Source organism: Bos mutus, chromosome 21 (assembly GCF_027580195.1).
Source record: "Bos mutus isolate GX-2022 chromosome 21, NWIPB_WYAK_1.1, whole genome shotgun sequence".
NCBI lineage: Eukaryota > Metazoa > Chordata > Mammalia > Artiodactyla > Bovidae > Bos > Bos mutus.
In genome coordinates, this window is record NC_091637.1 from 15,760,487 (window position 1) to 15,782,649 (window position 22,163).

Consider the following 22,163-nt stretch of genomic DNA (forward strand, 5'->3'; position numbering starts at 1 on the left):
CTTTTAAATTTCTTGAGGGCAGAGATTTTGTTGTTTGTTTCTCTTGTTTGCCTTTGTTGCAAGGCAGCATACATGCAGATAACAGAATGCAGAGTATCTGTTCAATCAGTAGATTATCTGCATTGAAGTCAGTAGTTAGACGAGACTGGGAATACAAAGGCTTTATGGTGATTAAAGCATCTATGATCCCTAGGGAGAAGCCTGGGAACCTTGGAAGCAGGAAACATTTGATTCTAATTAAAACAGAAGGGAGCGGCAGTGGGGAATAAACCATGTTGAGGACAGAGGGGAGGCGGCTCCGTCTTTCTGTGGGGAGGAGGGAGAGTTCTGAGTGACAGTTTGGTGAAAGTTCGTACAGGAAAGATAATAAACCATCCATTTTCCCTGCACCAAAACCTAAAGGATCTTTCCATTCGTATCCTAGACCACATAGTTTTCAAAGTCGTCGTAAGTCGCCGGCCAGGTTCCCACCCTTTGGGTAAGCCCGAGTTAGAATTTTATTTACAGCTTTCTACTCTCTCTCCAATCATCTGTTTTCCATTGTCACTCATGAAAAGCAACATCTGGTTCACTGTCCACGTTGGTAGCGTCACAGCGCGATGCTCGCTGTGGGCGTATGGGCAAGGGGAGGGCCCGTCTGCCCCACCCCGTGGATGAGACTGGGATGGACGGGCTGCAGGCTTTGAGCTGGTTGAGCCACAGCTGCCGCGTGTCCGGGGGAGCAGGGAGGTGCGTCCTAGTGGGGTTTGCTGCCTCGCTCTCCTTTGAGCTGGTCAGCCACTTGACGGCCTGGCCAGAGGGCATGGTGAGTCACCAGCCCATCTCTGCCTCTCTTATTGCTCCTGGAAAGCCTCTCCATCAGCTCTGTTAGTGATACTGATGGAAATTTCGGTATTAAATCTCTTCTCCTTTTGCTTGTGGCGTTGGAGCCCCCTCACCCACACTGGCAGGGCCAAGCCAAGGACTCCGCCTGTGGCCCCTTGAGGGAAACGTCAGCAGCCTGACTCTCCTAGAAGGAGAACATCCTTTCAGTTTTTCCATCTCCACTCCCTGCCACCCCCACCCGCCCGTGTCCTCCCCAGTTCTTTCTCCTCCTTTCCCATCCAGATCATTTCTGACACCAGCGAGAAGATGAGTTCTGGGGCAGGTCCGCCTCTGATGATCGTGGCTAGGGTGGGGCCAGAGGGTGGGCGTGTGGAGTGACAGAGCCCCCGCGGGCTCGGTCGCGAGAGGGGGAGAAGGCCCTCCAGGGGCTCCCCTTGGCCCCGCCAGTGCGGCTGACACGCGTGCCCGTGCACCGGTCCCTTCTCCTCGTCACTGGTCTAAAAGCACCCCTCCCTCCCACCCACCCCATCACTCCCTTCCTCTCTGCAAAAAAAAAAAAGAAAAACCTAACTGCCCTCTTGATCTCTAAGCCTTGCCGGCCACTTCCGTAAGCCCTTGTGGGTCCTGGAGACATGTCCCTGAAGGCTCAGGCTAGCATTTTTCTCACGTTAAATCACTGGTTTGCGCCTGGCAGGGTGCTGCAGCGTGCGCCCGGGGCAGTGGCCACTTCCCTGACTTTGGGGGACAGAGAAGCGTGTCGTGCTCGCCTGTGGTGTGAAGGATACCCGCCCCACCACCCCCCCATCCCCACGCCGCCCCGACCTCACCCGGGGCGCGGCTGGGGGTGCTCTACAGAGCCTGTTTCATAGGAAGCAGCGGGAGAGGAGGAGGAGGAGGAAGCCGGCTGGAAAAGGAAGCTTTGTTTTTCTCCTCTTCGTCTGGGGATGAATCATGTTCCCAGCACTGCCTTTAGGTTTTCAAGCCTCGAAGGCTGCTGGTGCTGAGCCGAAAGGGCCAGTCGTGACGTTCCTGAGGGAGGGAGGGAAGAGGGGCCCGCGCCCCAGAAGGGAGGGAGCATGGGGGGGGAGTGGGCTCTTTTTTTTTTCCTTCCTGCTTTCACTCCGCTGTCATTAGACTTTTCAGCTGAAATCAGAACCAAGCCCTGCTGCCTGGCGAGCAAGAGGCTGACTAGAGACTCTTTCTCTGAACAGAATCTCAGAATTTCAGTTTGCTTGCTTTTTTTTTTCCCTGTGAAGGAAATACTGCTTTTCCTTGCTTTTGTTTTTTAAGCAAGAAGAGGTTTTCATGAGAAAATTTTGTCCTGCCATCCCTGCAAAGTAGAGCTGTCTTCCCTTCTTCTCTGCTTGTCTTTTCCCGACAAGGCACATACTGGATTTTTTCTCGCCTGCTCTGGGCTGTTCCCCGCCACGTGCGTCGGCCGGCATGCGTAGCCCGTTAAGCCTTCATTTTTCTCCTGGAGTTATCGCCCGTGATGGAAACAGTCTGTGCTTCTCTCTCCGTCGAGATCTGACTAAAGTATAGCATCCAGGGGTGATTACTGTGGATACTGTGAGTTGGGCGTGCATCACCCCGGGGCTCAGGCACTGCCAGGAAGTTCTCCGTCCGGTGAGGGACTTGGGGTCCTGTGTGGTTTGACCCCCTCGAGGTTTTCTTCATAGAGGAGTCCGGACGGCAGAAACCCCCTCCGGCTCCCCGCGAGAGGTTCAGACCTGGGGGCTTGCGGGAGCACCCCGACCCCCCAGGTTACGGTGGGTCCCGCCCCTGCATCTCGTGTCCTCTCTGCTGCGTTTGGACAAAATGTACGAGCGGCACAAGAGGCGCTACAGCCTGTGTGACATCTCCAAGGTGGACAGGACCGTGGATGTGGTGCTGCTGAAGGTAAGGGCCTCCCGCAGCTGCCTCCTGCCTCTGAATCCAGTAGCTGGGGCCCTGGCCACCCTGTACTGGGAGAAGAGCTGAGAGGTGTGTGTGTGTGTGTGTGTGTACAGTGGGGATTGTGGAGTTGGGTTGGTGATTTTAAGGTTCCTAGCAGAATATCCCACTCTAGTGTTCTTGCCTAGAGAATCCCAGGGATGGGGGAGCCTTGTGGGCTGCCATCTATGGGGTCGCACAGAGTCGGACACGACTGTAGCAGCTTAGCAGCAGCAGCAGAATATCTGACCAGCAACAATGGGGACTTAAAAATCATCGAGTCACTTAGGTGTCAGCGTCATTTTACTTGCTTTAAAGTGGGTTCTTCTGCTCAAGAGAACCTCCTACTCTTGTAAATCGCAGGTGGAGCACTTCACCGTCAGTTGCTCTTTTCCAGAGAGGCCTGTCCCCAGCGTCCCCACCCCAGGCCCCATCTGTAGAGGCATCATTATCTGTCGGTCTCTCCCGGTCTGCCTCTGTCTCCCAGTCTGTCTTTTGCCTGAGTTTTTTTTTTTTTCTTCTCTTTCTGTTCTTTTTTTTCTCTCACAACTCTTGGGGGGAAGATAGTACTTATTTCCTTTGGAAAGATCTCCACTCAGTCTGTTTATCAAAGTGGCACAGTGGCCGTTTTGGCTTGGTTTGACTGCTTTACAGGTCTGGCCTCTGACTGTTAATTGCTGTGTTTGTTTTCTCCCGTTAGTGATGCTGGCTGTCTCAGCAGGATGGGGGCGGGGCCTCTGGCCAGCTAATTGCTCACAGAAGGCATCCTTGAGTCTAAAATTAGTAAAGAACTCCTCCAGCCATAAGGTGGGAGTCTGGGAATGTTGGACGACTCAGGGAGCACTTTTTGGAAGTTTAGCCATTTTCTGGCAAAGGCAGGGGAAACTGGAAACCAACCAATTGCTTCAGGGTTGCCAGAGAACCTCAGTACCTGAGCTGATGAGGGTGTGGAACCAGGGGAGTGCAGGCACAGGAGGAATGTATTGTTCCGGGCAGGGAGGTAGGGGTGCTTTCGCATTGATTGACCAGTTCAGTTTATTACTTGAGACTCCCTCGTTTTTTCCACTCATCCATTGAGGCCAAGCATGGCTCAGAAAGCTAGACACAGATGCCAGTGAACTGAGACCACCCTTTGGGACACCGATGAGGGGCTGGGTGGAGGGGTTGTGATCCTGGGGAACTGCCGTCTGTCCGCCATAATCTCCATCATCTGGTGCTCTGACTTGCCAGGCCGAGGCTCAGAGCAGTGGGCAACTTGGCATTTTGAACTTGATCCAAGATCTTATTCATGTTAGTTCCTCTGAAATGTGAGCTCCGCTATGAAGTGACAGTGATGTTTTTGTTTTTGTTGTTTCTGTCCTCCTTTGTTTAGAAGAGTCTAGTTGTTAGGACCTTTACGAGCTTGACTCTTTATGACATTGGGCTTCCCAGGTGGCGCTAGCCTGCCTGCCAGTGTAGGAGATGCAAAAGACGAGTGTTCAATCCCTGGGTCGGGAAGATCCTCTGGAGAAGGAAATGGTAACCCACTCCAGTGTTCTTGCCTGGAAAATCCCATGGACAGAGGAGCCTGGCGGGCTACAGTCTATGGGTCACACAGAGTCAGACATGACTGAGCGCTTTGCATGCTTTATGATGTTCCCTGTCTGGGGAAAAAAGGGAAAGAGGAGAGGGAGGATAGAAAATCTCAGTCTTAGTGTCACAGGAATGTGGTGCATTTAATACCGTGCTGAAATACGTAATACTCTCCACTCTCCCAGGCATGAGAGCCCTTAGTAGTGGAGCTAACTCAGCACAGGCTTACTGCCTTCACAGATGCTGTTCTACAGTTTTAACAGAATGGTTTTATATACGTTACTTGATCTGAGAGGATTGGTCAGGCAGCAGTGGTCCCTGAACTCCCACCCCAGACTCCTTTTCCTAGAAGAGTTTGAGGCGTCTCCTGAGCCCGGCTGAGGAACGTGAAAGACTTGAGTGATGTGATGTTTTGGGTTTTTTCTCCGCACAAGGCCACAGCTCATAAAGGATGTAATTTTTTTCTCTCTCTCTTTTTTTTTGGATGTGCCTGTATTTGTATTCTTTTTTCTTTTTTTGCACCATACAACCTTTACATAACCAAAGAGTTTCAGTAGAAGAAACTTCACTTCTCAGAAAGCAGGCATTTATTACAAATAAGGAAGCACAAAAAGTCCTGAAAATACGCTATTTCCAGGTTGAGATGAGATGGGCAGCTTTGGTGCTGATTCTTTGCTTTGAAGACAGAGAAGGTCACATCACTGAGAGATCTACACAAAAACAGTATTAATGATTTGTTCAGTGTTGGGCATGGTGCTCGGTCCAAGGGGCACATGGGTCTTCAAAGTCTCCATATTGCTTAAAGACAGGCAACAGACGGAGAAACAAAAAGTACACATTACTGTAAGTGACTTGATGGATATAAACAGTGTGCACTGTAAGAAGTGCACACGATGGGGAGACATTTCAGGTAGGAGATCATTCTGAGGTTCTGGCATTTGAAAAACTGGTGTCCAGAGAATTAGAAGATGCCAGCCGCTGCACCTAGGGAAGGCGTTCTGGAAAGGATTGGGGAGGTCCTGGGGCGGGGAAGGATGGGGAGGCCGAGGTGATGGGAGAAAGCTGAGCAGGCCGGGCCTGGAAGAGCCAGGCCTTGACCGCCATCGGGAGGGGTTCGCTTTGCTTGGGTATGTTACTTCTCAACTTATGTTTTCAAAAGATTGTTCTGGCACGTGGGAGTCACTCAGGCTGCCATTATGGTAGGCCCGGCGTGATGGAATGGCTTTGTGGTCTCCAGTGGGCAGGCACTTAACCTTTACATCCCTAGTATTTGTTTCATCTTATGGGGAAAAACATTTTCGGATAGTCGGTAATTTTCTCACAGCTCATCCTAGGTAATAGGATGCAACCCCAGACGTGATTCTTTTCAAAGCTCATGTTCTTTCTTAGTCCCCTAGACTTCTTCTTTGAGTTGGCCAACACTTTTATTTCATGAATGTGTGTATCTGTATCTATATGTATATTTTAAAGTTTTAACTGCTACCACTTTTTCAGTATGAAAAGTTGATGTCATTCACTTCTTTCCCAGTGTGGGGATTCTTTCTACAGCACTTTGAATTCAGATATGAATCTACCATTGTTAGCAGCCTTTCCCCCACAATTTTTTTTTTTTTTTAATTCATTCAGCAGTGGCCTCCTCACTTCTTTCCATTTTGAATTTGTTTTTTAAATCAGTGTTTTTAAAGGTGTATTATATTGGATGTGTGAGCTACTTAAGTTCCCAAGTGACCATGTGCTATGTTCTCACTTCCCTTTTCGGTGGAAGATTTTTTTTTTTTTTTAATATACCGAGGAGTTTATAATTTTTTTAATCTATTCATTATGTCTAAGCACTCAAAACAGTGTCCCTAATTTGTGTTAAATGCTCAGTAAGTTTTGTTAGTTGAATGAGTTCATCTGTTAAGATTTGTAAGTATGGGTTCATAACACGTCATGGTATGTGAACTGTGCTTAATGCGCTGGGATGGCTGGGGTAAAGAACAGAGAGATGAGTTGGGATAGTCATCACAAAATCCAGACCATGACCCTGTCCTTCTGGTGTCATAACGTTTACAGCTCCATTCCTTCCCACTGGCATCCGAATAATTCACTGTGAATCAACTTGAAAATCCTATCGTCTGTTATGTGCCCCTCCTTTCTGAGACTTTGCATTCTGACTCGTTCCCTTCGTCAGTTCTGTTCAGTGACTTTCGTGGAAGCTCTTCTGCATCAAAGCCTTCCCTTGGGATTTTTCCCAAGGCTGGGTACACTGGTCTTTATCCTCACATCAGCCGTTGCTTCCCATCATCAAACCCAATAGATACTGAAATCTTACCTTCTTCTTGAATTTTTTTTTCTAATAGTAAAGTAGGTTAATCGGAGAAGGCAATGGCACCCCACTCCAGTACTCTTGCCTGGAAAATCCCATGGATGGAGGGGCCTGGTGGGCTGCAGTCCATGGGGTCGCTAAGAGTCAGACACGACTGAGCGACTTCACTTTCACGTTTCACTTTCATGCGTTGGAGAAGGAAATGGCAACCCAGTCCAGTGTTCTTGCCTGGAGAATCCCAGGGACGGGGGAGCCTGGTGGGCTGCCGTCTATGGGGTCGCACAGAGTCGGACACGACTGATGCGACTTAGCAGCAAAGTAGGTTAATAGTGTTCTTGGCTCCGCTGTCCCAGTACACACATACATACGTGTCACTCCTCACAGTATCCCCCCATGCCTGTGTGACTTCTGGCTGCTTATGGTAGGTAAACGGCTAGTAACTATGAATCATGTGCAGAATGGGATACGGAAGAATCTGAATCATTGGCAGACACCCTTTGGTATCAACAGGCCCATTTTCCTCAGCACCTTTCAAAAGCCTAGTTCTGTGTATTTTTGTTTGGGGGTCACACAGGGCCCTCATTGCAGGAAGAGAGCTCTTCATTTGCTTGTGCGGGATTCTCTAGCTGTGGCACACAGGCTCTGTCGTTTGCAGCAGGTCTGCTCAGTGGTTGTGATGCCGTAGTTGCCCCTCGGCATGTGGGAATCTTAGTTCCCTGACGAGGGATCGAACCCGAGTCCCTTACATTGGAAGGTGGACTCTTAACCACTGGACCACCGGGGAAGTCCTCTAAAGCCTACACAAGTTGGTGAAAGGAGCCTTTGTCTTAACACAGTTCAGCAGCTAACTCATGATCACATTAAGAGACTGTTTTTAACACAGGAGGACATCACACCAAGTGTCAGGAACTTGCTGCAAAACTAGCATGCCAAAGACAAAGAAGTCAGAATCCTAGATCAGCTACTGACTTTAACCCAGGGACCATTTCTGTTTCACTAGTTTTATTACTTTGGGTACTTGCAAAAATACTGCCCACTAGTAACAACATGATTCTTCCTGTTACTGATGATTTACTGACAGCATACTTTGTAACTAGTAAGTCAGAGTAGCAGATGAATGGTGAAAAGGTTTGCAGCCCTGTTTTGTGGACACTGAGTGACAGTTTGTACAGAGGACGACGACCCCCTCCCATCCGTGATGTTCAGGCAGGCCACCTGGCCTCATCAGCGCAGGAGTAGTTTGTCTGTAAGCCCAGCGTCATCTTCCAGGAAATACACATCCTTTAACAAGTCTACTTGCTCAAAGACATTTCTATGCCGCTTCAAACAAAAGACATTAGCAGGCAAAAGACGACTGAAGGCAGCTCTGCCTGTCTGCTCAGTTACAGTCTGATTCCCTGAAAAGACTTTTGACTCAAGTGTTGGCTCCCCTGTCCGGATGGTGGGGTTTCTGCTTCCTTTTGTTCAGCCTTGTAACTCCAGCTACATCTCCTGAGACATTTGCAAAGGAAGTAAATACAGGCAGTGGCTGGGAAGGCTGGGTGTAACCATGAGCTGTGTTATTAGGATGTTCAAATATAAACAGTAGCAGAAACACTGCCAAAAACAAGGCAGTTCCCTCTCCACTGAAAATATGCACGGCTCTATTTTCTGACTGATGGGAACACAGTTTAGGTGTGGTTTAGATCATTCCAAGGGACCCGAGGCTTCATGAAAGGCGTGAAAAACTACCAGGATGGTCAACATTTTTTTTTGCATCAACTTCTCCCATCCCATGTTCCGTATGCACTGTAACTCACCAGAACTTTGGATGCTCGGAGCCTGTAATGTCCACAGTCTGACTGTCGTGGAGATACAATGTGGACAGAGTTTGTTTTTTAGCTAAAGAATCACAAATGGAGTCAGAGCCAGAAAGTGGTTTTGGGTGGCTTATTCCTCCAAAAGATGTGGATATTTAATGGCACAGTCTCTGTTTTCCTCATTTCCAACTGCTTGCTAAACAAAATTTCAGAATCATTTTGATCTACTCCTCCTACCCATTTAATCAGTTGCCAGTCTTGTGTTTTGGTATTAGTTCAAAGATTCCATAGAGCAGCACCTGGATAAAGGGCCTTATTGTTTCCTTTTTTCTTCTTAATCTCAAATTATTAGCAGTCTCAACACTGTCGTTTCTGGTCCATCTCCTAATTCTGCTGGCAATCAGATTTCCTGCTAAGCCTAGGCTCAAGATGGCTAAAAAGAGTGTCAGTGGTACAGAGAACAGTCTGTCACCCAGTAATGTAGAAACCTGGGTCTTAGCGGTCACCTTTTGGAAAGGAGACTACCGTGAGAAGAGATGTGTTACCGTAAGTATGATCAGGGCCTGGCATTTCCTCTGGTCTGTAGCAAGCGCTCTGAAAACATCCCAGTGGAGCCACGCGGGTGTGTGGCCTTTAAGTTATCTCATTGTATGAGTGAGAAACAGTGGAGCTGTTGAAAAACAGACCTGAGACGAGGGCAAATGTATCGGTCACACCGGTGTTTCTGAAACCAGGCGGGAGGAGGGAGAGAGGTTTTGTAATCCAGTTTCTGCCTCTTAAATGGCTTGCTTGTGTATACTCAGCGCAGTACTTGTCACACGTGAGCATGATCTGCTTGGGGCTGCTGTCACTGTGTACAGGATGTGGTCAAAAACGCTGATGCCCCTTTTGACATTCTTTCCACACTCGTGTCTGAGGACTCTGTCCTCTGGTTAATGGCACTGACCACGATTGGTAGCATCTGGCCCAGATTACCAGCGCTGCCTCCAGCTGTGGGCTGCCCGACAGCTTTTCTCTAAACACGCTCGCTTCTTGGAACTGCCGCACACCCACTCTGTTGTTGTAAGGAAATACATAACATTGACCACACTTGAGTGTACAGCTCAGTGGCATTAAGTACGTTCACATTGTCGTGCAGCTGTTGTATCACCACTGTCCAGAACTTTTTCGTCTTTGCAAATCGAAGCTCTGTACTCGATAAGCAGTAACTCTTTGTTTCCCCTGCCCCCAGTCCCTGGCAATCACCGTTCTATTTTTTTGGCTCTAGAATTTGACTACCCTAGGTATCTTATGTAAGTGGCATTGCACAGTATTTGTCCTTTCATGACTGGCTTATTTCACTGATTATGATGTCTTTGGGGTTTATCCATGTGGAAGCAGGTATCAGAATTCTCTCCTTATTTTAAGGCTGAATACTACTCCGGTGCATGTATATACTACCTTTTGTTAATCCATTCATCTGTTGATGGCCAGTTGGGTTGTTTTCCCCTTTTGTCTATTGTGAATAGAGGTGCTGTGAATATTGATATGAGCACCTGCTCTCCGTTCTTTGCGGTGTGTGCCCAGAAGTGGAACTGCTGGGTTTGGGTTGTATGGTGATTCTGTTTAAGTTTTGGAGGAACCCTGTACTTTTTTCCACGTTTTTACATTCCTAAGAATTTACGTGCACACAGGTTTCAGTTCTCTGCATTCTCACCAACACGGGTTATTTTCTGGAGGTTTTTTGTTTGTTTGTTTTGGAGTGTGTGTGTGTGGTTTAAATACAGTGTGTGTGTATATGTGGTTTAAATACAGCCATCCTGGTGGGTGTGATGCAGTGTCTCCCTGTGGTTTTGATTTATTTCGTTCCGTGACTGCGCGCTCGCCGCTGCGCTGTTTCTGTCTGCACGCAGCCAGCCTCCCGGTTTCTTCACCTGCCGCTGTGGATCACCCGCACGAGCACCACCAACAGCGTGTCTTTCCTCTTGGCACGTCCATGTGGCTCCCTCTCCATTTCACACTTTTCTCACCACCTTTTACTCGAGCAAATGAAACTAGTGCCAGTCTTTCTCTCAATATTGATGACTTTTAAGCATCTGAAAGGCATCTTGACACTTCAGACTCAACCTAGTCAAAGAGAAGGCCAAGGCACCACTACCGTCTGCTCTGGATCTCCTGTCTGTTTCTAAGCGTGGAGTCTTTATCTCTCTCATTTCTGTGGATTCTGCCCTTTGTACCGGCTCACTGGCCTGCTGCTTCCTCGGTGTCCCACTGGGGCCACACGTCCCCAGCCCAGGGACGCACCCTCCAGACCAGAGCTGCCTAGACTCCTCTTACTGGGCTGTGTCCTGGTTGTTCCATGCTTTCCTTCCTTGCTTGCCTGTAGAAAGGAAAACTTCCTACAGTTTTCCTAGGATAATACCGATTTTTTCACTCCCTTGATTATGTAACTGGGGTGAGGGGCTCACCTTGGTGGAGACTCACGGCTGCCATGTCTCCCATTCTTTCCTCAGTCGTACTTCTGACCACCCTTGGGCTTTTCATACTCCTCAAAAACTTGTAAGAAGAAGTCTCTACTCTGAGTTGTGAAGCCGTCTCCAGAACCACTGACTGGACACACAAACGCGTGTTTCTGGGAAAGAGCGGTCCCTGGCTTCCCTCAGATCCTTGAAGGAGTCTGTGCCACCGAAGGCCACGAACTCCAGCTCTGAAATGTCCTGGCGGCCTTGCTCAGCCTCTCTTTTCCATGGCAGGCAGGACTATCCAGTCTGGAGTCCGTGGCTGTGGAGGCCTGATAATCCATGAGCCCATATGGTTATATGCATTGTCCTGGGATGTGGAGGCAGGTACAACCCTTGATGCTTTATAGTTAGTTTATTTTTGGCTGTTCTGGGTCTTCGTTGGTGCACGGGGGGCTGCTCTCTAGTTGCGGGTTTCTCACTGTGGTGGCTTCTCTGGTTGCAGAGCACAGGCTCTAGGGCGCGTGGACTTTGGTCCTTGCAGCACGTGGGCTCGGTGGTGGCAGCTCCCAGGCTCTTGAGCACAGGCTCAGTAGTTCTAGCAAATGGGCTTAGTTGCTCTACGGCACGTGGGATCTTCCCAGATCAGGGATGAAACCCGTGTCTCCTGCCATTGGCAGGCGGATTCTTAGTCACTGAGCCACCAAGGAAGTCCATCCTTAACATTTTAAATGAAAGAAGATTCCTCGTACTTTTAAACTGTGGGACCCATTGTGTAAATTGTCACCAGGATCACGATTTGTCTTTCTCTTGCTGTCCTTGACACTGTTTCTTGCCTAAAGTGGGCATGGTACTCCCCAAAAGCTGACTGGCCAGCTGTGTGGTTTAATCAACAAGGTAGCAATAGGAAGAAGGCTTCTTGGGCTAGATTTACTCACTCTTTCCTGGTGAGGAAGTCTCTGATTTACCTGAAATCATACTGATTTTCAATGTAGGTTTTAGTTTGAAGTGTTTGTGAATGAGTCCTGATTCCACAGAAGGAACTAGCTGGAGCTGCATAGCTGTCGGATTTCCTGAGGTTTCCTTGAGTGCTTGGAGGTGGTGAGCCTGCTCAGCACGTCGTTGGTAATTAACTGTTAGTGACTGAAAACGCAGGCTCCTGAAAGCAGACAAAGCCAAGACAAACAAACAAAACATTTCTTTCAGTTACAGCATTTTGATGTTCCGAAAATTGGCACCCCCAGTTTCATATTTGAGTTTTCTCATTATGATACTTTACTTTCTAAATGTTTTTGTCTAATTTAAGCAGTGACTCTCTTTTCCAGCCAATAATCTCCAGAGATGTTAAATGCTCCTTTGCCAGATTTTTTCAGTTTCATATTGCTATTAAAAATTGTTTAAACAGTCGTTGAATTCTGAGACAAAGTTAAGAACAAGAAGAGATACTTGTAAGGGTGGGGAAAGAGCACTGGACTGGGAGTGAGGAAAAATGAGTCCTCACTCCACCCCTAAACGCTCTGTTACCTCCTTCAGGTCCCTTCACCCGCTGTGCCTGCCCCCCTTTCTAATGGATCTGATAAAGGGAGTGGGGTGATCATCTCAAAGGTTCTCCCTTTAGTTCTATATACAAATCATTGAGGATAATAAACTCAAAGATTATTCATTGAGCATCTGCTATCTACTCGTGGGGAGATCTGTGGAATTTTTAAAGGTAGGATTCACTTCTCACAGAGCTTACGGTCTTTTGAGCAGATACAGTTACCAGTACAGTATAGTTCGCACACAAATCTACCATCCCCAAATCTAGCCTCACCCAGCGTGTGGCCTCGTCTCAAAAATGGCGACGTGCCTCCCAATGGGACAGGCAGAGGGTCCCATCCAGGTGACAGTAGTCTGCAAACTTGAAAGTACAATTTAGAAATATAATGGGATGTTTTACAGTTTTAATTCTGGTATCACCTGTCTTGTTTCAGACTCTTCTTTCCAAAGTCACCATAAACCTCACGGTTGCCCAATTCAGTGACTTCTTTTTAAAAATGTATCAGTTCCAGCTTCTCAGCAGCAGTTGGCACTGTGGTCCTACCTTCTCTCTTCAGCCCTCGGCTTTTAACTTCTGTGAAACTCCAGTTCTTCTGCTTATACAGGGTCTGGCCGTCTCTGGGCCCTCCCCCACATGTATTGTGCAATAATGCCTGTGTAAAGTGAAAGAGAGGAGTTGTTATCTGGCCCAGTGTTTCTGTGTGTTACATTTGTGACCTGGGCAGAAATGTATAAAGAATTTCAGATATAGTTTGGCGTTAGAGTGTCTCATTCAGTCTGATTCCCATTTCTACTGATCATAGGACACTTTGTCCACACTCATTTCAGTGGCTCATGTGTGCAGAATGCTGTGGAAGAGTTATTTACTTAATTTTTCCACATCTCTCTCACACCCACTGAGTTCTTAGAGGACTCAGTTCTTTTACTACTACTGCTTTTAAGGCTTGACACAAATGTTTTGATACATTGAGGATATTTAGTACATTTTTATTTAATGAAAGAAAGAAACAAATCTGAGGGTGTTCAGCATTAAGTCTTTGTAGAGTCTTCCTTTTCCTAGAAAGTAATCAATAGGTTAAAAAATAGTTTCCATTTTAAAAGAAAAGTTGGAAGTATGTTTCCAATGAGCAGTCATGTTTAAAACCAGCTGAACCACATGATCATCTTTGATTTACTTTTATATAGTTTGTTTCACTTTTTCTATTTCCTATTCAGTGCTCTGATTTCATTTAGTTTGTTTTCCAGTTTCTCCATCTTTTTTTTTTTTAATTTTTTTTCTCAAGCCTCTATCAAGCTTAGTAGAAAAGCTTTTGTATACATATACATACATAATATGTATAATATATATATTTTTAGAAAACTTATGAATTTTTGCCTACTAAAAAAATTTATGACATTTTGATTCTACTTAGTACGAATAGAATGCTAGATTTCTAATTTAAAAAAAAATGCAACCAGCAACAGAGGTTTACTGTATGGCACAGGGAACTATAGTCAGTGTCTTGTAATAACCTGTAATGGGAAATAATTTCAAAAATAATACACGTGCATGTGTATAACTGAGTCACCTTGCTGTGCACCTGAAACGCTGAAAGTCCACTGTACTTTGATAAAAGAGAGAGATTTAAAAAAAGGGAAAGCTGAAAGTGTATCTCATACACTCACGTGAGATACCATTCACACCCGCCAAGTTGGCTACATCTAAATAGGTAAGAGCAGTAGCAGGTGTTGGCAAGGGTGTGGAGAAATTAGAACACTCGGACATTGGTGGTAGGAACGTCAAATGGCACAGCCACTCTGGAAAAGCCTGGCAAGCCCTCAGACTTTATTAAACGTAAAGGTATCATCGCTTGACGTAGCTGTCCCATTCTTGGGTGTATACTCGAAGTGAAACATGTCCAGTGCTCGTATATGAATATTCATGACAGGATTATTCATAACAGCAGCCCACATGTCTATCAGCTGAAGAGTAAATAGAGTGTGGGCATGTCCATACAGCATTATGGATTATTAGGCAGCAGGGTACAGTACTCATAAAATGCTGAAACACAGATGAACCGTGAAAGCCAAGTGCAAGAAGCCAGCAAGCAGAGGCGTCAGAATGTATGCGTCCGTTTATACAGAACGTCCAGAGGAGGCAAATACACAGGGACAGAACTTACATTAATGGTTGCCTGGAACCGGGAGGGCAGGGGTTTGGGGTAGGGTGTGACTACTGATGGATGCAAGATTTCTTTCTTATGCCATGAAAATGTTCTAAAATTAGATAGTGGCCATGGTTTCACAGCTGTGTTAAGATGCTAGACCACTAAATAGACTATTTAATAGTTAAATAGGTGAGTTTTAGAGAATATGAATTAGGTTTCAACTTGTTCAGTCGCTAAGTCGTTTCTGACTCTCTGCAACCCCATGGACAACAGCATATCAGACTTCCCTGTCCTTCAGTATCTTCCAGAGTTTGCTAAAACTCTTGTCCATTTAATCAGTGATGCTATCCAACGATCTCATCTTCTGTCACCCCCTTCTCCTGCCTTCAGTCTTTCCCAGCATCAGGGTCTTTTCCAGTGAGTCGACTCTTTGCATCAGGTGGCCAAAGTACTAGAGCTTCAGCACCTGTCTTTCTGAATATTCAGGGTTTATTTTCTTTTAGCATTGACTGCTTTGATCTCCTTGCAGTCCAAGGGACTTTCGAGTCTTCTTCAGCACCACAACTGGAAAGCATCAAGTCTTTCATGCTCAGCCTTCTTTATGGCCCAACTCGCACATCTGTAAATAACTACTGGAAAAACCATAGCTTTGACTATACAAACCTTTGTCATATATTTCAATAAAGGTCTTAAAATGCAAAATTGGACATATACACACACAAAATGTAATGTGGTATGCTGGATTGCCAGCATCCGTTGGATCATCAAAGAAGCAAGAGAGTTCCAGAAAAACATCTACTTCTGCTTTACTGACCATGCCAAAGCCTTTGACTGTGTGGATCACAACAAACTATGGAAAATTCTTCAAGAGATGGGAATACCAGACCGCCTGACCTGCCTCCTGAGAAATCTGTATGCAGGTCAAGAAGCAGCAGTTAGAACTGGACATGGAACAACAGACTGGTTCCAAATAGGGAAAGGAGTACATCAAGGCTGTATATTGTCACCCTGCTTATTTAACTTAATGCAGAGTACATCATGCAAAATGCCGGGCTGGTTGAAGCACAAGCTGGAATCAAGATTGCCAGGAGAAGTATCAATAACCTCAGATATGCAGATGACACCACCCTTATGGCAGAAAGTGAAGAACTGAAGAGCCTTTTAATGAAAGAGAGTGACAGTTGGCTTAAAACTTAATCATAAAACGAAGATCATGGCTTCTGGTCCCATCACTTCATGGAAATAGATGGGGAAACAATTGAAACAGTGAGACACTTTATTTTTGGGGCTCCAAAATCGCTGCAGATGGTGACTGCAGCCCTGAAATTAAGAGCTTCCTCCTTGGAAGAAAAGCTATGACAAACCTAGATGGCATATTAAAAAGCAGAGACATTACTTTGCCAACAAAGGACCGTCTAGACAAGGCTATGGTTTTTCCAGTAGTCATGTTGGATTTGAGAGTTGGACTATAAAGAAAGCTGAGCACCGAAGAATTGATGCTTTTGAACTGTGGTGTTGGAGAAGACTCTTGAGAGTCCCTTGGACTGCAAGGAGATCCAACCAGTCCATCCTAAAGGAGATCAGTCCTGAATATTCATTGGAAGGACTGATGCTGAAACTGGAACTCCAGTTCTTTGGCCAGCTGATGCGAAGAACTGACTCATTGAAAAACACCCCGATGCTGGGAAAGATTGAAAGCGGAAGGAGAAGGGGACGACAGAGGATGAAATGGTTGGATGGCATCACCGACTCAATGGACATGAGTTTTAGTAAGCTCCAGGAGTTGGTAATGGACAGGGAGGCCTGGTGTGCTGCAGTTGCAAAGAGTAGGACACAACTGAGTGACTGAACTGAACTAGCTGATCCTGGATTGGATCCTGGAACATTAAAGAACATTAATGGAAAAAGGAATGAAATCCAAAGTCTGGAGTTAATTAACAATAATGTTCCAGTGTTGCTTTCTTTCTTTAAGTTTTAAATTTTTTTTTTTAAACACCAAAGACATTTTGTATTGGGGTATAGCCAGTTAGTAGTCATTAAAGAAGATTCAGGAACCTATAGAAAAGTTAGAGTGGATATTAGTTGTCTCTTTATGATCACTCAGGCACAACCACTCGGTGAAACATTGAATCAGATTAAAGCTTTTCGCCACATAGGTGTCATCAGGAGATTTTTGGCCGCTGCTGCCTTTAAGTATATCAATACTATTTAATATATACTAATTGTCAACTGAACTGAACTGAATTGTCAAAACTGATGGAGTCTGAGATTTCACCCTGCTTGCAAGCTACCAAGTCAGCCTGACAGTTTCATGGCTGCTGTCTGAAGTCAAAAAGCACCCTGAGCATCAGCTTCTTGTTGGTGCTGCTTGCTGCCCTGCTCCCATGGGGGCCACACGAGGGGCCCGGGGAGATGCTGTGTCACAGCTGAGGAACCCCAGCCGTGGGACCCCTGCATTTTTGCTGTGTGCAGTAAGCCTGCCTCACTTTTGTTCTGACTTCACACCTCTGTCATCACACAGAAAGAAACAGTATCTCTGTCTCCAGAGGCTGTGTGATATGTATGGATACATTCTTAACAAGACAGCCTAGAATGAAAGCACAGACAGCGTCCTTTGCTCAGGAGACACTCACAGGGAGATCTTTGAGGAGTTGCCTCCCGTCACTAGTATGTTCTCGTCATTGTTATTCAGAAATCAGTGTATTCCATTAAAGAGATTTGATTTAATTTTAACTTTCTTTCAATATTTATTGTATATTAAATGATACTCTGCTAACTTTTTTGTTAAGTAATACATTATTTTTTGTATTATTTATATATTTATATGTTATTTTGCAAAATGTGTAACTCATTTTCTGTAACACACAAATGCCTAAAATGACATGAAAAGTGAAGTCAGTTCGTCCCTCAAGTATTGACAGTGAAGAAAATTCTGTTTACTCATTGGCCATAGAGTAATGTCTGAAAAGGTGATGAAAACATTCTCACATCAAGAGTTTTAACAAAGTTTCCTAAAATGTTGACCGGAGAGGTGTTGAAGGTCATGGACTGGGAGAGAGCAATGTCATCATAATTGAGAGCTGCTCAGTGTTCTTCACTGTTGTTAAAGGGTCTGCTTTTAAAATTTCTGTTATCTATTTAAAATTTGTTGCTGTGTTCATGGAGCAAAAGTACAGTAATTATGGACCCTTGCTTTTCCTGTTGACAGAGAAACTTAATTCACTGGAAGTGAAATTTGGCTCATTTCAAGTGAGGTGCAGTTCACAGTCAGAAAATCCTTCTCTAAATGAAAGGTTCTGTTTTGTTTTTTAAGGAAAATTTGCTGTTTCCATTCTTTGAAAGATGGGGAGTGGGTTTGTTAAGGTTACTGAATTTGAGGTTTCTTCCTTATACACACTCAAATTGCATTTTGAAAAGGGATACTTTGCATAATCCTAGGGAACCTGCTGAATATTCTTTTCCATTCAAAGATCACTTTCAAATTTTTGGCATCATTCTGTAACACACCAGGAGCTGAAACAGTGATGATGTTTCAGGCTGGTCTCAGCCTCCATTCGTCTCTACTGGGAAAAGAGCTGAAACGAGTCAGTGATTTGGTGTTTTTGTTTCCTGTGGCTCTAGGTTTGCATGGTTTATTTGCAAGCAGTTTAATTTCTTGCATTTGCTCTTTGTCAGGCAGTTGTAATTGGACAGAATGCCCCATAGCTTTCTACCTTATCTCGCTTAGCATGTTTAGGAAACCTGTTTTTCTTTCTCACCCATATACTTTAGCATCTTCTCACCAAAGATGAGAAATTGACAAATGTAGGTCCTTCAAGCCTAGTTATTCTTTGGCAAGAGAAATAATACAAACTTCTTCGAGCTAGTGTGGGGATTAAATAAAATGATATATGTAGAATTCTTAGGATGAAAGGAAATAATGTATGTAGAATTCTTAACCTGATATCCAACATACAGTAATCCTTGAATAAACAGGAATTATTTTTGCATTTGTTTCTGACTTGGATGTGAGATACGTATTTCAACATTTGATCCATTTTACCTGTTAGCTTCTTTTTTCTTTATTTCACCCTTGGCCGCACCATGATCTCCTCTTTGCATGTCTTTTTCTGTTTTGGTTTTTATGCCTGACTTTTACTCAGTCTCTCTTTCTTTCCCTTCAGATAAACCGAGAAAACTGGTGTACCATTGAGCCGTGCCCTGACGCAGCATCTCTTCTGGCTCCCACGCAGAGCCCAGGTAAGTGGGGATTCTCCACCTTCCGGTTTGCTTGAATAACTACATCCAAAATGTCCCTCTTCCAGAGCCACCATCCCACTCTCATGCAGAATGTTGGCGATCTGTCCTTCATGAGCATCAGTGGGATAAGTGAGAAGAGTGTTACGTGATTTGGGTTTCTAGGCCTTTTATCTATCTCACAGCTGAAAATGAACATGTAATTACCTAAATTTCATTTTAGTAGTAAGTTTCCATAGGTGACTTTATAGTTGATTAATTCATCTGTGAAGGCATATGTGCTGTGCATATATATGTACATGTGATAATGGTTTCTTAATATGATAAAACTATAAATATATGTTATTAAGGACTAATCCCAGGTCTCTTGATTTTGGCTGCACATTGAAATTCCCTGGGGAGGTTTAAAAATACACTGATGTCTGGGTCCTACCCCCTAGCGATTCCAATTTAATTAGGCTGAGGTGTGGTCTGAGCATCAGATCTCTAAAAGAGCCTTTGGTTCCTCTCCTGTGTAGCTTAGGTTGAGAATCATAATCTTTGGAAATACTGTCAGCAGTTGAGGCTTTCCTTAAGCACCCACGAGGTATTAGTGACAGTAGATGAGGGTAAAAGACCTTAAGACCTTGGTGGTTAATGACACAGTACATGTTTTATGGTTGTTAGGAGTCCTGACTTCTTACCCAGGTTGAGCCTCTGATTCACTGTGAGGCAGGGTTTGTTCCTGTGTCTGTGCTCTATTGTCATCATCCCTGAGGCCTACTGGCTTTCCTTAAGGGAAGGGTCCAAATGACTGGTGAGTCACTCAAGTACCCTATGGCTGTTCTTGCAGCTGGTAATTTGCATTTTGGGCTCTTGAGTCTGCTTTACCCAACAAAACCTCTGTTAACCTTTTAATTTTTCCTGACTTGCTTTAAAAATTACTGAGTTCTCATTTGCTGGTCTTTTTTAGAAACAGTTTAGCTGTGGATGTATGGCAGTAGGAAGAAATTTAAGAACAAGATGGTTCAAATCCTCTTCCTAAAGAGAAGTTTCCTGCTGATTCTCAACCCTCTGACTTTGCTCCAAAGAAAGTGTTGGAAACAAATATGAGAAGAGTTTTTTTTTTTTCCTATTTTTCTTTCATACAGAAATTAAAGAATATTATTATGCTGTTGTGTTTAGGGTCTCCAAATATTTTAAGATTGACCTTGTTCACAGATGTAGCTGACCCATTCCCCATCTAATCCCCTAGAATCTTCTACTTGAAAGTATACTACTCACTCTGTTTTAGTTCCTTAGCTGTTAGGGGCTTTTTCTAGAAGTGTAATTGCTCTCAGCCACTCAAGCCGTGAAGTTGTCTGCCCTGTAGAGGTTGCCTCACAGTTAGAATATTCACAGGAAGGTTCTCCACATGCCACAGTTTATTTTTACTCCTTTCAAGAGGTGAATTTGAACCCCTGAGCATTTTCCCCAGGGCATAATCTTAAATATTGTTGACTCTTTCCATACCCCACCCCCTGAAAGACTTTGATTCTTTCGAATCTTTTTAAACCTCAGTTTAACAAAATCCTGAATTATGCTCCTGAACTTGAGGCCTGAGATTATGACTGTAGGCATAGTTTCTTGTGAATTCTAGATATGTTCAATCATGCAGGTTTCTTTCTTTTGCTTTTAAACTCAGCTCAAGAGAACAATAGTGTTAGACTAAATAAGATAACAACCTTTATTTAATGTCACTTTGTATACTCTTGAGGCTTCCCTAGAGGCTCAGATGGTAAAGAATCTGCCCACAGTGTGGGACAGCCATGTTTGATCCCTGGGTCAAGAAGATCCCCTGAAACAGAGTCCATAAGACTGTTCCATACATCAGTGTCTCTTTTGCTGTCTCGTACACAGGGTTATTGTTAGCATCTTTCTAAATTCCATATATATGTGTTAGTATACTGTATTGGTGTTTTTCTTTCTGGCTTACTTCACTCTGTATAATAGGCTCCAGTTTCATCCACCTCATTAGAACTGATTCAAATGTATTCTTTTTAATGGCTGAGTAGTACTCCATTGTGTATATGTACCACAGCTTTCTTATCCATTCATCTGCTGATGGACGTCTAGGTTGCTTCCATGTCCTGGCTATTATAAACAGTGCTGCGATGAACATTGGGGTACACGTGTCTCTTTCCCTTCTGGTTTCCTCAGTGTGTATGCCCAGCAGTGGGATTGCTGGATCATAAGGCAGTTCTGTTGCAGAGGGAGAGGGTGGGAAGATTTGGGAGAATGGCATTGAAACATGTATAATATCATGTATGAAACGAGTTGCCAGTCCAGGTTCGATGCACGATACTGGATGCTTGGGGCTAGAGCACTGGGACGACCCAGAGGGATGGTATGGGGAGGGAGGAGGGAGGAGGGTTCAGGATGGGGAACACATGTATACCTGTGGCGGATTCATTTTGATATTTGGCAAAACTAGTACAATTTGTAAAGTTTAAAAATAAAATAAAAAAAAAAAAGATCCCTGGAGGAGGAAATGGCAACCCACTCCAGTATTCTTGCCTGGAGAATCCCATGCACGGAGGAGCCTGGTGGGCTAGAGTCCATGGGGTTGCAAAGAGTGGAACATGGCTGAGCAACTAACACTTTCACTTTCTTTCACTTGTGTAATCTTCAGTCCAGGATAAATGCATGCTTATTTAAGTAGAAATAAGCGCATATGGATTACGGTTAACATGGGTCAGCAAAGCCCAGTGAGCGGGCTGCTGCTAAGTTTTCCTTCCCCAACTATAATTTGTTTGCATATGTAAAATTTAAGCCCGAGTGACCTGATAAGCACTTTGAAAGTGCACATTACATTTTGCTTACTTTTAAAAAGGTGGTTGCTCAGGGCACAAAAGTAAGAGACAGACTTATAAACGGGTCATAGAATAGGACTGACCCACCGCAAAGTGTCGTGTCCTCACTGGACATTTGTCAGATCACAAGTTAGGGTTAATGAAGCGTTAACCCCTTTAGACGTGTGTATCATACTGTGCCTGCTGTGTGCCGAGGCGCAGATGTCCGTTACTAAGTGTGTGAATTCTTTCTCACCATCACTACAACTATTTTAGGGAGGGACACACTATCCTATTTCATTGGTAAGGAGACTGAGTCTTAGAGGTCAAGAATGACTCTTGCCTGGGGGTCTTTTAGTAGTCAGATCCTGATTTAAGCCGCACCCACCTCACTGTATCTAAACCCCATGATGGTTGTTCCTGTTTATACCTTCCTTATGCTCCACCTTATGGATTAGGAAGAAAGATTCCATTCGTTTTGAAAACCTGCCAGCATATGTGAGATGAGGGGCCTCGCACTTCCATCTGTGAGGGTTTCATAACGCCTTCAGGTCCTC

The 22,163-nt window shown here is 44.9% G+C and overlaps 1 protein-coding gene across 1 annotated transcript in view; it reads left to right on the top strand.

Moving 5' to 3' along the window:
* AKAP13 (A-kinase anchoring protein 13) overlaps positions 1–22,163 on the top strand; it is a 245,086-nt gene that overhangs the window by 129,321 nt on the left and 93,602 nt on the right. Inside the window, 1 exon segment of the mRNA XM_070358158.1 lies at positions 18,724–18,799. Within this exon segment, the coding sequence (XP_070214259.1) occupies positions 18,724–18,799 (76 nt within the window).